General features: G+C 32.8%; 1 protein-coding gene across 2 annotated transcripts in view; it reads right to left on the minus strand.

The window, feature by feature from the left end:
- Window positions 1-16,546, minus strand: part of MS3_00002189 (uncharacterized protein) — a 58,776-nt gene that overhangs the window by 9,014 nt on the left and 33,216 nt on the right. Inside the window, exons 9-13 of one of the 2 annotated variants that reach the window (XM_012940284.2) lie at window positions 15,055-15,237; window positions 9,294-9,404; window positions 6,489-6,621; window positions 3,974-4,293; window positions 381-661 (exon numbers count right to left, since the gene is read on the minus strand). In XM_012940284.2, the coding sequence (XP_012795738.1) occupies window positions 381-661; window positions 3,974-4,293; window positions 6,489-6,621; window positions 9,294-9,404; window positions 15,055-15,237 (1,028 nt within the window). The remainder of the gene's footprint in view (window positions 1-380; window positions 662-3,973; window positions 4,294-6,488; window positions 6,622-9,293; window positions 9,405-15,054; window positions 15,238-16,546) is intronic. The other variant, XM_051209758.1, reaches the window with a different exon arrangement.

Below are 16,546 nucleotides of genomic sequence, written 5' to 3' on the forward strand. Positions count from 1 at the left end.
CATCAGTTGATCGTTCATTATATTCCATACATACAGAAAATTTACTAATAAACAGTTTATGGCTAGACTATTAGAGATCTCACTCAAACATATACAAAGGAAAATTACTGAATTTGTTCAAAATATTTATTAAATTAAATAAAACGTCATCTACGAAACTAAGAAGAGTCGTTTTATGTGAAAAATTCAATTTCCGTTATTTTGAAAATGGAGTTTTTATTTAAAATATAGCTGAATTACATAACAGCTGTTTGATGTAGCAGTTCATTTTTACCAGTAACGACTCAATATTTAATAAATTAAACAAACCCAATTGAAATAGAATCATAACAGCTTATAAAACAGCTTCATAGTTTGATTGGGAAAAAAATTATTCTTACCTATGTATAATTTCTACTTCATGCGTAAAACCAACTTTACCCTTCAGTAATATTGACGGATGTGCATCACTTTCAAGAGGAAACGCAAAAGGAATTGCATGATCACCTGGAGCAAGTTGGACAGGTCCAATATATGGTGAGAAACATGGATCACTAAGATCAACTTCTTTTACTGGTGACTGCATAAATTCTGGTTCTTGACAAGTAAATTTACGTATTGGCATTCTTTTACCAACTGATGGGTCATCTGACAAAACAGTATATGATATAGGTATTCGTTTCTAGAATAATAAATGTAAGAAAGTAGAGTTAAGTGAGCACAAACGTTTAATCAACGCATTTAATGAGTACTTTTCAGTAAAATATATTTGAATGACGGTAAATTGTTCGACTACTTTAAACACAAGCTGCAGATGCCTGCATTATTCCATGTACTATATGCTCATATAACTTATATATACATTTGAAGGTGTTCAGTTTGATATTGAAATGCATTTTACTCTTATTAATGGAAATTAGCTGCTACCATGAGTGAAAATTTATGCCTGATTAGAGAGTTAACCTAAAAACTCAGTGACATCTGATTTCGTACTCTCATAATTCAATTGAGAAGATTACTTTAGTAATATTAATCACTAGTAGACGAATTTTCAGCGATAGTTTGTTCATTATTCTAACCTACATAAGACACGTCGTTATAGAATGTCTATAATTAAAAAAACACCTTATAGTACATTCAGTTCATTTTAATGGAGTCGACTTGATGAATTTCATACCATGTCTGGCTTTAATTTTATCACATAATGCGAATAGTTTACTTAATATGCTTATCAGCGTTTCGGTAAAAGGTATCGAAATCCCAATTTATATATCTTAATGTTAAACAAAATTACGATTATCAATGAAGTAAGAAATTTGGTTTTTCATATATGCATCCAGCGATATTTATTTCTGGAAATTCATTGTATGTTGAAGATCACAATATATTTCATGAAAAAGGTTTATAGCTGATCTTATGACACTTCATATATAAAAATCAGTTTTGCGAGAGGCTGCAATTGATTATAGAGAAGTGTCCGGGAAAGAACTTGACCATCCTGATAGGAAACCTAAACTCCAAAGTCGGAATCGACAACATCAGGTATGAAGATATCATGGGACGACACGGACTGAGGGAAAGGAACGCGAGTGGTAAGATATTTGGAAATTTGTGTGGATTCAATAAAATGGTTATATGTGGCACAATATTCTTACGAGATGCTAGCACTTTCAACCAATTCAAAATAGCTCTCAACAACAGGTTCCAAGCCTTACAGGACCTAATGAAAGAAGGAAAAACTACTATGAAGAATAACCAGAAGGGGATCAGAGAAGCACCAACTTCGACAAGACAGGAGGTTCTAGGTCGCAAAAGGCATCAGTATAAAGGACGAGTCTCTATGGAAACCCTGTTTTGGATTCAAGAAGGGAAGAACAAGAAGATAGCAATTAATAATAGCCGGACAAAAGCAAAGAAACTCAAGGCAAAAGCTGAATACACAGAAGCAAACAGGAAAGTGAAGCAGAGCATTAGAGTTCACAAGCAGAAATACATGGAAGACCTAGCGACGACAGCGGAAATAGCTGAAGCAGAAGGAAATATTGGACAACCATACGATGTAACGAAGAGGCTATCAGGGAAATATGGTAAGCCAGAACTTCTTGTCAAGAACAAAGAAGGTAAACCGATCACTGAGGTTTTAGAACAGGAGAACAGGTGGATAGGAGACTGAATATTTCTTGAGTTTACTGGACCCACTAAACACAACGGACATCGAAGCAGTACACACAGACCTTCCTATCGATGTCACCTCACAAAAGGTCGAAGAAATCAGGATGGTTATCACGCAAATCAAGAACGGGAAAACAGCAGGACCAGACAACATGCCAGCTGAAGCACTGAAGTCAGACAAACAGGTAAAAGCAAAGATGCCTCACATCCTATTCAGGAAGATTTGGGAGGAGGAATGAGTGCCGACAGGCTGATATCTCCTCAAGATACCATTGAAAGGAGATCTCAGTAAGTCTGAGTACTACAGGGACATCACACTCCTATCGGTACCAGGAAACGTTTTCAATGGAGCGTTGTTGAACCAGATGGAAGATTTACTAGACACCCAACTTTGAAACCGATTCGCGATACTACGGATCATCGTTGAACAGTCAGTTGATGGGACTTATCACTATACATCAACCTCCTTGATTGTGAGAAGGCATGGATAGAATGAACCTATGAATCCTTCTTCAACAATATGGTGTACCTGAGAAGTTCGTCAGCATCGTATGGAATCCATAAGATGGACAACAGTGCAAGGTCGTGCTTAGTGGACAGCTGGTAGTTGCATTCCAAATGAGAACCGGAGTCATGCAAGGCTACATACTCTCCTCCTTTATCTTTCTTCTGGTGGTTGACTGGATTATGAAGATCACGACATAACAAGGGGAACATGGAAAACCTATTACAGCTTACATGCAGCCAGATGATTCGAACTTAGCAAATCATCTAGCTATTCTACCACATACACACCAACAAATGAAGGTCAAGACAGCCAGTGTAGCAGCAGCAACCTCTGCGTCGGTAGGCCTCAACATACACGAGGGAAAAAGCAAGATCATGAAATGTAACACAGAAAGGTAATTACGAACAAATTTTTGCTCAAGATACTCAATGTCCGTTGACCGGAAACCATTAGCAAAAGCCTACTGTGGGAGAGGATAAACCAGCTTCCATCTGAAGATGAAATTAAGGAAAGACGATGAAGGTGGGCGGAACATACATTGAGGAAATCATCAAACTATATCATGAGGCAAGCGCTAACGTGGAATCTTGGAGGGAAACTGAAGAGTGGAAGATCAAAGGATATACTATGTCGGGAATTGGAAGCAAACGTTACAAGGATGAATAGCAACTGGAAAGAACTGGGAAAGATTGTCCAGTAGAGAGTTGGATGGAGAACGCTGGTGGGGGGTGTCTATGCTCCTCCACGAGAGGCAACAGGCGTGAGTGAGTAAGTAAGTAAGTAATAGTTCGAATCACTTTATACACTACATGGTCTTTGACCAAGTATGTTAGGATTTGTAATCATATGACCATTTCTCTCACCCTATATAATCTATATTCATTCAGATTATTCATCTTATAACTTTACTGAGCAAATAAATTTGTTTATTTAACATTCCAAGCTAACGATTTTTGCATAAACATTTCATTTTACAAACAATCCTAAATTTATATTAAAACGTATGTACAAAGTGATTTCTGTGTTTTTAAGTCGTATTATTTTTATCGTGATTAGTGTACTCAGAATTGTTAAGTAGGTTGGGTTTAGATGATATATAAGATATTTGGGTAATACTTCTATTTCATTCTCATCTCTTATATTTATCCTTATTTATATACACTCAATTACTTGACAGTTGTTAAGTCAATATGTTACACTGGTTACAGAACGAAAGATATTCCGTCTATTATGCCTAATTTCAGTGGTAAAATAAATTAAAAACATTCGTCAATACATTATGGTAAATGTCGTAATAACAATAGCAGATTTTACCTCCATATCTTGTTTCTCATCTGAAGATATTGTTTTCGTAACCATTTCTGTGGTAATAAATAAAGTATTCAATTTAATTGGTTCTTTAAGACATATATAAACAACACCACGTAGTGCACCACCTGGAACTACAGCTGAATCGAATATACGAATAATAACACGTTCCACAGAATCATTAAGTTCACCAAATTGATTAGATAAAGTTGCAAGCTTTTGTTCAGGTATATCACTTAGATCAGGTTTTCTAATTATAAAATAGTCATCAAACATATATGGTTCTGTAGGCGCTGATAAAGTTACAGGTGCAATGCTCATTTTTACTATCGATAAAAGAACAACATATGATGAAAAAATATATAAATAGTTTATTATTAGTTGTAAAAATGATAAATCGATTAAAACCTGTCTAATTTCGACACATTCAGTACCGTATAAACTTTAAACGATCTTAAATTATTAAAAAATTATGTATAGTTGGACTATTGGAAGATATTTTAGTGGCCCCTCGGGATCTGACTCCAATTAGGTCATAATTTAATGTCAGCACGAACAAAAATAATAATTCCACGTTAGGTGATAATATAACATTAATGTGTTAATAAGACTATGATAATTATTTGAATCATAATGGGACAATCTGTAGGAGTTGGCTTACCTGCCTTCTCCACTGCACGTCATTTCGCTTAGCTGCTTTCTATTCGCTTCTCCGATATTTTGTCTGGATCAACGATTGTATGAAATATACATATTTGAAATTCATTCTCGTATTTGACTTATTTAATTTCGTTATTCACTAATGCGATTTAAGTCGATGAAATATACGAGGATACGCAACATATATATTTCGACAGTAATCATTCAATAATGAACATTCTATATTGACCTAATTGGAGTCAGATTCCAGGCCACTAAAATATTTTTGATGAACAAGTCAAATCATGTAACTTAAAAGTTTACAATAAAACTACTTAACATTTATTACATAGTTTTTGATTTTTTTAAAAAAAGAAAATACAAACTTTCAACTCATTAACCTGGCATACTTTGAACCCAAATTTGAAGTTATTACTAAGATTTAGACCAAGTAACCTTCACTTCAAACATATTATAGCAACTCACGCGCATTGAGTTGCTTCACATTTAATTCGGTCAAGTCATTTTGTTAACTTATTAACGAACTGAGTCATCCGTACAACAACAATTTATCTATATCACTGTATCTTGATTATTGTTGCGAATGTATGAACATGTATGCTTGAGCATTGCTTACTGCCTACGCATTTATTCACGCTGCTAGCCATACTACTAAGTGCTTAATTGATTCGATGATTCATTCATTTCACTATGTATATACATGTCCATGTTATTCATGTTCATTGCTCTCTCTCGCTTACTCGTACTCATATTAGCTGACTCACTCGCTCGATCACTTGCCTGCTTGCCTTTCGGCACAAATCTTTCATGCTTGTTTGACGCACCTGTAATTTTGGATATCTGTGTGGTCTCATAATAAACATAATCAACACTTCATATTCGCCTTCTGATTAATATACCGTTGTTGCGTTATCTAGTGACGGTTATCAAGACAAACTGTATACGAAGTTTAAGGATTATATGGAATACCGACCACCACAATCTGATACCTTATCAATTGAACTACTGAGTTCACATAACTATTCAAATCTGAATCTCTTTAAACATCTTTTATCATAAACTAAATGATATTGATATTTGAAAACTTGATCTAATTTTTTCGAAAAAAAATTACAAAGATGACCTTGTGTTTCATTAAATAAAACAATTGAATATAAGGATGGTATGAGTTTTTTAATACATTTTTAAATTCTTAGACAATATAAATGGTGTATATTAAAGAAGTCAGATATACACTGTGAACAATCTAATTAATAGAAAACTAATAAATAGTTGTATTACTCTAGTTTTTTTAAAATAATTTCTTAATATCTGATACTCACTATCTCAATCAAGATGAAAATAAGAATTTTTAAGACTTCCAATGCCGTATATCTAATAGTGATTCATGTATATTGGTTGATTGGATCTTCCCATTGATGTTTAAGATTGAAATTGATCAATCTATTTTGGTATATGTGTACGACTTGTCATAAATATTAGTGTACACTTCATGATTTAACTCTTGGATGCAGGTACACCCAGATAATGAGTCCCAAATAATACAAAACGAGCATTATGGACTACACTGTTAGTCATCACTCATCTCTGCTTAAACTGTACATCTAATATATGATTGGATAAGGCACATTTATCACCATTTAGGATTGTTATTTAACTCATTTTAGTATTAGCTATGTGCTTAAAAGGACAAAATGTATCTAATGTACCTTAGAATTAATACAGAATTATTTCCACACCGAAAGAAATTAAAATAGAATTTAAAGTTTTAATAAACTTCATATGAAATTCAGAAGACAATAGTCATCGGTTAATAACTTGATGAATAGGATGATATAATATTTTTAAAAATTTCACTTACCTGGTGATATTTCTTCATGATCATTATGTGCCATAACATCCCTTCTCAATTTCGATGGTTTAGCATAAACTAACTGTATATGCTGTCTATTACTCACTTTTGGTGAATTTGCCATGCTGTGATTGTTATATGACTAAAATAAACAGTTTTCGGAAAATTGTAACAATGTACCTTGATTATTTAATAAACAGTTTTCTTTTTAAACAAAAAAATGTCAGATGGGTTTTCTGGAGATTGTAGTAATTTCAATAGTTAAGATCATGAGTCAGTTGAAGTTAGACCACCATGGAAAACCTGGAAGCACTGGACAGCCGTTTCGTCCTGGGTTCGAATCTCTCGGGGTGCAGGATCGTGGATGCGCACTGTTGAGGACGAAACGGCCGTCCAGTGCTTTTAGGTTTTCCATGGTGGTCTAGCTTCAACTGACTCATGATCTTAACCATTGAAAAAAATATTTTAAAATTAATTACAAAATTTAAAATATCTAACTCATGAAATCTCTATGTTTATTCAAGTTAGCAAAGTTACAGATTGTAAAAATGAAACAAATTATTGGTACAGAATACTCACAGTTATAGTGAAATCATATAAATCATTAGACATTTCTACTTAATAGAAGTTTATGTTTATACTGAATTAAAATTACTGAGTGAAAATAGAATAATTTATAGTTTAGAAGAAAATTTCTAAGATCAATAAAGATTGGTTACTATGTAATGGATTAACCATTTATAACATAGTTCAAAGACAAATTATTTCTGAACTATATTGTCATATTTCATAAACACATCAGTCTAACCAACAAAAAGAAAATATTTTGACCTTGTACTTAAACAATAACAGTTGAAGGTATGAATTCCTTCACATTTTTTTTTACATTGCGTAGGCGTGACTGGTTATTGTACTGATCACTGTCCAACGAAATCACATCTTTGAGTATGATGTCCGAGTTCATTATCATCACTATTATTCTGAAACTTGACTTCCATATTATTTCCTTTATTTTTTTTTTAAACTTTTAATGAAATAAATACTCTTAAATTTTCATACAGTTTGTATAATAATTAATAATATTCCTTTCACTCTACTAGTTTCTGGGTTAATTAAATAGATTTTAACCAAATATCAAGAAGGTAACTTTAAGCATAAAACAAACACAAATGGAAAACATGCAGAATTGAAAGTGTAGTTTTTAGTGTAAATCGAGGAATTTAAGTAAGAACGTTGTATACCTTATGACGGCGTAATAAGTCATTATACCGACAGTTTTAATGATAATAGTAATTGAAATACGAGTAAAAAAGGATAGAAAGAGTAAATTGAAAATGTTTACGCTCTTTAAGAGTGATAAAGTCGTAAGATGCCATGTTATCAGGATAACTAAACGTGAACAGCAGTTTCCGTTATCCTCTAAATAATGGTCTGGAATTACTTGATGGTTATAGTTCTAGAAAATCGGAATATGACTCAAGGTATTCTTGCTGTAGGAACAAAATATTTACAGTACTCACAGATGAAAAAATTCTGTATTTGCCTGTACTTCTTCACCTTCTTCCTCTTAGAATCTTCATTATCTGATTATTTATATAATTTGTTACGTAATTAAAGTAACTTTTAGTGATTATTATTTTAAGATCTGTTGATCAAAGTTTGTCCTACCTCACATGTTGTGTTATTTTCTTGTTTTTATTACTATTAGTAGTACACATGTTTTCTTACTAACAATTTGTATTTTTTACCTACTATGTGTAGTTATACAATCTAATTCATTATGATCATTAACTCATAAACTACCTTGATGGGTTTAATATTTTCATATATCCATATTCATGTGCATTAAAGTCTGATGACTATCTAACAGAAAATAATACTTAACAGTATAGGATTGTGGAAATTATTGGGTTTTTATTGATAACCCGAACCTATGAATGTCTGACTACTATTGAATACCTGGAAGCAGTGGACGACGGTTTCGTTCTACTACGGAACTCCTCAGCAGTACTCATCCATGATCGATATAGGTCATACAGTTCTTAATACACTTGTTGATAAGGATAAATAGCTTGATTAAAATAAATCATAATTAGAAATACGTAATATTGTTGATTTAAATGTGTTGTTCTAATATTCTAGCTGAGTTTAGCTGATGACTGACCACTGAGTTTTTATTATTCTCAATGTGTTATTTTAATAAAAGCAAGGAATCGTATTTGAAGTAACCATACAAATATAAAAAATAATGGAAACCTAGTGGGTGACTGCTACATTTTGAATTCGGACTATGCAACAGTATACATTGACAAATCTATCCAAATTTGAAACCCAGGACGCTCATTTTACATGATAAGAACGGTATCATCAATTTGATTACATGGAATTTGAATAATCTCATTTTTTCGACTTCATTTAAGTCTTTTGACTACTTACAGATTTAGTCAGTCAATTTTTAAGCTGAAACATAACAGGATTTATTTAAAATTTTTGAATTACCTAAATACTTCAAAGAAATATATTGGACCTTTAACTAACCAACTGAAGTCTCTGATAAGTACTAATAAGAAAGATTTACAATTGACGATTTACATCCAATATAATGATATTTGTTAGTTATATTTTAGTGAATAGAACCCTAATATATGTGCTTCCATGTTTTTATTGATTGTTTAACTTGAATAGATTCATGATTTCAATAAATTACCACAATCTTCATAACCGCATACTGATATGATATATAGTTGGATATAAGTATTTTTAATTAATCCAGGCAAGTAACAGTTTAAACAAACAAAATAACAATTTACTTACATGCATTAAACTTTCAGTAAACCGTGGATAAATCTCTTTGTAATTATTAGTCACATCTTCTGCATGAACAATAACAATATTAGATGACTTTAAATATTTATCTTGTTTCATCTGAAACATACAAAAAAGGTGATTTTAAGTATTGAACAGGGTAGTAAATTAAAACTTAAATGAATTTATTGCACTATCAGGGTCCTAGTTTTAAAAGAAGTAAAAACACGCGTTGTTGAAAATTTTCAGATTTAGCTGCAAATAAACTCTCGATAAACGTTGTCACCGTCGGATGCCAGATTAGTGGTCTAGAGGTCTAGAGGCCCTTTCGAAACTATCTGGCAGTTTACCGATCTTCGTCAAGGTCATGGGCAACCATCGCTCACCAATCAATTGTATGCCATGGAATGGCTCATGCGGTTGTGATCGCAGACTGTTCCTTGTACTTACTCTTACTAATTTATTTCTGCAATAATGTGATTTGTGTTGTGCGGTCATCAAGGTATCCATAGCACATGGATACGACGAAAGGTTCATTCATGTTAGGTACTAACCAAGTAGTATAACTTGGACGTTAGCTGGTTGGTCGCGCCATTCTCATCCAACTCAGGTAGGCCCCCAATCATCTATGTTGGTGATCCACAGATTCTTAGTGAAATGGATTAGCTTGCTTAAAAGTAACTGCTTAAATCAGACTTTGTTTTCATGATTATTGTCAACAAAAATCAAAATGTTCATTTGAGAGTTACTTTGTTTCTGTTCTTCATTAAAAAAGTCCTGTAAATGAATGCAAAGTGTTTACCGGATAAAACAAAGTGCCTACATTTACTAGCTAGGGAAGTCAGTGAGGAAGATGGACATTGGTTCATTTTTAAATTCCTTTAATATGAATACAAAAGCTTATTTAGGGGGTCAGGAGCTTTTGTAGCTTCCTATTTAGCGCAACTTTTCTTGTTTTATTACTGACCAACTTCCTATAGCCTGATGCTAGTTAGGTGGTGCCACTGTAACGTCATAAAGGAACACAGGTTCATCTTATTAGGAAATTAACAGTTTAAAAAAGCATTCTAGATTAGTCTTATTGAAATGGGTAAACTGTCGATTCACGGAATCTCACAAATAGCTTGCAACCATTTAAAATCAAATTACCTGAATCTTATAAGACAATATAAAATACTGTTTTCAAAACAGTATACCATATCAAATAGGATTATTTCTCGTTTTCTCACATTACCAACTAATTCATAATAAACTATATGTTACTAAAGTATTAGTATTAATAATAATGATATTAAATGATCTTCCTGGTACAAAACGTATGTTTTGTTTCACATGCCTTAATGCTGAAGGACTTTAAAAAACATATTCCATTCAGTCTGGTTTCAGCTCATCACTTATGAATTTACAACTTTACTATGGTTTTGTACGTCTAAATTTCTTGTGCTTCATTTGCTTTAATCGTAATATATGATTTTAGTCATCTATTTATATTATGTCTCTAAAAGGTAATGTAGATTCATATAGATAATTCTCTAAGGTTTCATTAAATTTCTTGTATTAACTAATCTATCCATTTAATTTTTAGTTATTAAGTTTGTTGTTATAATATGCAAATAAGCAACTTGGTACAAAATGGTGAATCAAGTTAGAATCTATATTTATTGTTTTGGGGTAAAAAAAAGTGTTGGGACGGTTTCCGAGAACTATGTCAGAGCCTTCAGAAGCCCTAGAAGAGTCAAAGAGTTTCATTATCAGAACGCAATGGAGCTTTCAACGTGGCGTGCTCCTATTGGTCAGTAGCATAACATGCCTCTTTGCAGATTGGATGGATTATAATGTTGATTTAACAAACGCTAATATCTATAAATACCCATGATTTTTCCGTACATTTTGATTCTTGCCCAACAAACGCTTTCTCCAATCTTGTTCTGTCTTCTCTTTTGTGACTTGGGAGGGTTCTAGCGTTTGAGTGCTCGAGTCATACGCGGTATATTAAGAATCTAAGCTCTAGATATAACACAAAGAATATAATCGTCTTAAAGTTGATAAGTCACAGTACGAGTAACTACTTAGTGCTGCTGTAGTCATGTACGATATTGAGAGTTAAATTTTTGGTAGATTTCATATCTTTGAGTTGACAGCATTCAACATTAATTATTAGAAAATTAATTCAACACCTAAAAATGGTTTTGATGGAGTCTTGTTCTCTGAGCTAGATGGTTTAGAGAACAAAACTCCATCAAAATCACCCAACTGAGCCACAAATCTCCACTAACTTAAAAATAATCTATATCTTATGCAAATAATTTTACTATTCTTCTATCCATTTAAGTCTTATGGTTATTTTTCATTTCACAAAATACCTTGAACTTATAATCTACTCGTAAACACTATCCGTAAAGCTGTCTATTTTTTAGATGTGTATGTGTAACATATTTAATCGGACTCCGTTGCTAGTTAATTATGTTTTTTGAAGACCTATGATCTATGATTCAGTTTATTCATGGAACTTATTCTAGATTTATTTATTAAAAGATTGATGATGATGGACTGCATATGCTGAGTAACAACTACGATTTATAACCATGAAATTCAGAAAATGAGATTTCTTTTCAGAAACGTCATTATTGTGACGGATATAAATAAATGAAAAAATATATGAATCCATCTGAAGTCCCTCCAGGGTCATTGCCATTCCAAAGCCCGAATCGGGCATGGGGTGAGCAACACCACCACATAAAAAAACCTTGCTAAGAAATATATATATATATATCAATAATTAAATATGACTATAGAAAGATAGAGATTGTGTTGTAAAGCGTTTCGACATTTCAAATATCCAATTGGGTTTCGTAACAATCAGGAGGTTAGAGAAGAATAGGAGAATGAAAATAATTTACAGATCAGAATTATGAAAGATAATTGTCCACTTGACAGTTGTGAAGAACAATGGAAAACGTAAAGGTCATAGTAACAATTGAATAACAATCACGAAAAAGGGTAACAATAACTGGTTACGGTTTAAAATTTCAAAAAAATAATGCAAGCAATACAAGACCAAAACATAATACAAGGGAGAATTAGGGCCAAGGAAGGATGATGGGTTGAACGCAATGTTTTAGCACGCACAGTTCAAACTTAAATAGGTGGATGGCCAGCGCCTCAGCATTACATAAGTTTTGATACACCCCCCTCTATTCAGTTCACTTGATTATGTAGATTATTTTGAAGGAAGATTCCTTTAGAACGACGTAACCAGAGTCGATTAGGTACTTCTATATTGAACTGATGACTGTTATGCATTCTCCTTTTAACAGACACTCCGGGTAATCTTTTGAGATGTGTTTGGAAAGTGATCGCTTGTACGACCAATGAAATCTGTCCCACGTGATCAAGTAAATTTATAGATACACATCGATGCGACCCAAGGAGGAAGTCTATCCTCAACACATCTATGAATGGTAGGCCGGCTTGAGAAAACAATTCGGAGTTTAGCGGAGTAGAACGTTTAATTCAGTGATTTTGAAATCAGTTAACTCAAGATTTTGCCAGACGTATTCAAAACCCTATTCGTAAACAGTTTTCTGTCCAACTCTTGATGTTTTATCAAGAAGGTTGTATTTGTGTTAAGTTTCTTCCGACGAATCTAAGTGGATAAGTATTTCTGTCGTTTATTTGTCGAAGTTGAAGTACTTTGTCATCTATTGTGTCAATAGAACATATTTGGTCTTCGAGGATAAAAAGTGAAAAGAGTTCCTCTTTCTACTCAACGGGACCCAACTATGAAAACTCGTATACTGAGCATTTCAGGTCGCTTTTTGTATGTAAAACTCTATAAGGAACCATCTGACCTTCCTTCCAACAGGACATTAGGGAAATTAAATTCCTCCTTCGCCTCTTGTAATGTGGGTTGAATTGAGTGATGACAGCTATTAAATATATGCAAAATGCCATTGAGCTCCATATATTCTTCACAAATAATGAAAGTATCATATATATATCCCGTAAATCAATGAGATCTCTCAATTATAGATCGAAGTACCGTACCATTGCAACCCCATCAGTTGATCTATAGAAATCATCATGAAATGTGAATTGCACGTTGAGAGTACATTGTGGAAGTAGCGCTTTTAGATGATGTTTTGGAATACAAATATCAAGGTTATTAATTTCAATAAACTCACATAAAAGCACATAGTTTCTGTGAGAGGAACATTTGTAAAGTGAGAAGTGACATCCAATGAGATCATTTTCCCACCATTTATATTGATATTTCCAATCTAGCCGAAAAAGTCAAAGGAACCAAGGGAGTTGTATCTATTGATGTGATTTTTAACGGGTTGTAACTATTTAGCAATCAGTTGATACGGAGAGTTGTTCATATCAAGTATAGGACTTAGAGGAACATACTTCATATGAACATTTGGGACTCCATATAATTTCGGTATGATGAAATACGATGCTCTTAGTTGTTTATAGAAGTTGCAATTGATAATAGACACATCCTTCATCTTCCTTAGGATTTTGGTTAACATCCACTCCATTTTGTCAGTTGCAGCTTTTGGCTTATTTGGAGAATTTGACAGTATCCGATAATGTAGGGTATAATTTGACATCATAGTCGCGTCGATCCAAAAGTAAAATTCCCGCATCCTTACCTTTGAGACACAGCATTAAATTCTGATTTCTCGGAAGATCAAATAACCGAGATTTATTTTCTTTTGTGAGCGGTCGTCTAGTTGCAGGTATTGTGTTTACATATTAATTACAACAGTTAACTAGAGTTGTTTTGAAATATTCATAATCTCAACTATATACGTGTGTAAGGTCACTTGTCTGAAGAATGAGGCATTCAAAATCAATTTTAGCACCGACTTTATCGATGTTATTTGATGTATTGCAAAATTTAGGACCAATTGGTAATGTTTGTAGTGGAATAGTCGATGATAATATAAAACAGTAATTAAATACATACGTTTCTAGTGTTCTCTCAAAAGAGCACGGATCTCAGTCGGTTTCGAACTTTCCAAATCTTCTGTAGGATTTATAGCAACTTTATCAGTGTAATCCTTAAATCTAACGCGTTCGTCTTCCGACAAATCATATGAAATATGTGTTCGTAATGAAATATTTCGTTCTATTTCTGATATTCCTGACTTGATTTCATCAATATAATTCAAGGTGAGACATTTCAAATAACGATTGTTTGGATGGATCTGGGTTCGACATAATGTTTAGAAAACTGGTCTCGGATAATCATGTATGTCTACACAGCTTTGCGGAAAATCGACTCTGACATTTGCTATAACAAGCTTGACAGAAGAACCAAGAGACACATTTTAATTCTTCGGATAATAAAAATCCATTGTGTCATTGAGTAGAAATAAATAGAGTTCAGGGAAAAAACTTCTTTCGAAACGAAGTGATTTACTTAAGCTGTATAATAGTACTTAAAGCTGTTTGGTTAACCGTAAACAGTTATTAATATCATCCCTTCTCAAGTTTATTATTATGAGCTTTACGTTTTTCAGTGTTCTTCACAACTGTCAAACGGCCAATTATCTTCCATAATTCTGATCTGTAAATTATTTCCATCCTCCTATTCTTTTCTAACCTCCTAATTGTTACGCAACCTCAATTGGTATTTGAAATCTGCATTTATGCATGAATATATTAGATGGATAAATGAGAATAACATTGAAATTAATTTTAATTCAGCTCTGTAAAAAAAATATTACACAAAATGATTTGAACAATAATCTAGACTTACTTTATATTGATTATTAACCTTATCTTCGTTTGTTGATGTCTGAAAAGTTCTAAACTTACTAGGAGATATTACACTACTTCTCATCATACTGGGTGAATCATCAATTGCACTAGTTTCTGCAGTAGGAGTTGCATTCCTTGGTGAAAATGGATTATTCTGAGTAATACTACTATTATTCATTCCCTAGATAAAATCACCATATAGATTAGATAGATCTAAATGAGAATATTAATTTTGCATATATTTTTATAATACATTTCAAAACTTTGGTAACTTATTTAACTGTATCATTATTTGACCCTTTCTATCACTTATAGTATCATTTTTTCGTCTCTTTTTAAGTATATGCCCCGTTGTTCAATTATTTGAATACCTCTTATTATACAATTTTATAATTCTTAATGAATGTTATTTCAGGGTCTATTTTTTCTGAAGCCGATGACATACTTTTTATTGATTGATTCAAACCTTTATCATCCCTTAACGCAACCAGTACACTTATTATAACACTATCAATTTGTACTTTTTACTCATTTTTTTTAAAATTTATGTAATCTATTCCACTGTTATTACTGACGTATCAACTGTCATGATTTATTCAATATTCCCATATTTTTATACTGATATTCTTGTATATTAGAGTAAAGCTTAATAAGGATCTAATTAAAAACAATATTATTCACCTAAATATGTTGTTCTAAGTTGGTTTTATTTATAGTTCCATTTTTTAAACTGATCGATTCTAATTCATGTACTTCTTAATTACAATTAATCTGTGTGTTTAGTTATTTCAATCAATCTTGAATTCAAATATCTTTGGTCACTATTTTTGTTGTTCTTAAATCTTCTTTTGTATATGATATTCATTCGCAACATTTTTTTTCCAATATTACTGACTTTAATCTGGATCTTTGATCCGTTATTGCGGTACTTATTTATTTCTTAAAACATAACTTATAGTATCACCCATAGTTTTAATGTTGAATTATTATTATTTGTAATTAGCATATGATTAGAATTTGAATGAATTTATGTTATTCTGTTTAAATACTTTTTCTTACTCTCTTCAAAATAATATAGGAGACTATGTGTATGAAAGGATAATCTTTGTTAAATCGACTTGTAAGACTGTAGTCAAATAGTGTTTGTAGTTAAACTACATAATTGTAGATTTTTTGATTGAGATCATGAACCGATTGATGTTAGATCACCACCTTTGGAAACTTGGAAGCACTGAACGGTCGTATCGTCCCATTGTGGGACTTCGCAGCAGTGCGCATCCACGATTCCGCTCGCTGGATTTGAACTCAGGGCCTTCGGTCTCGTGCACGAACGCTTAACCAACTGGATCACTGAGCCGGCATCCAATGGTGATAGTGTCTACGCGCACTGCTGAGGAGTCACACAATAGGACGAAACGGCTGTTCAGTGCTTCCAGGTTTCCAAAGATGGTGGTCTAACATCAATCGGTTCATGATCTCAATCAAAGAAA

This window comes from Schistosoma haematobium, chromosome 1, assembly GCF_000699445.3.
Source record: "Schistosoma haematobium chromosome 1, whole genome shotgun sequence".
NCBI lineage: Eukaryota > Metazoa > Platyhelminthes > Trematoda > Strigeidida > Schistosomatidae > Schistosoma > Schistosoma haematobium.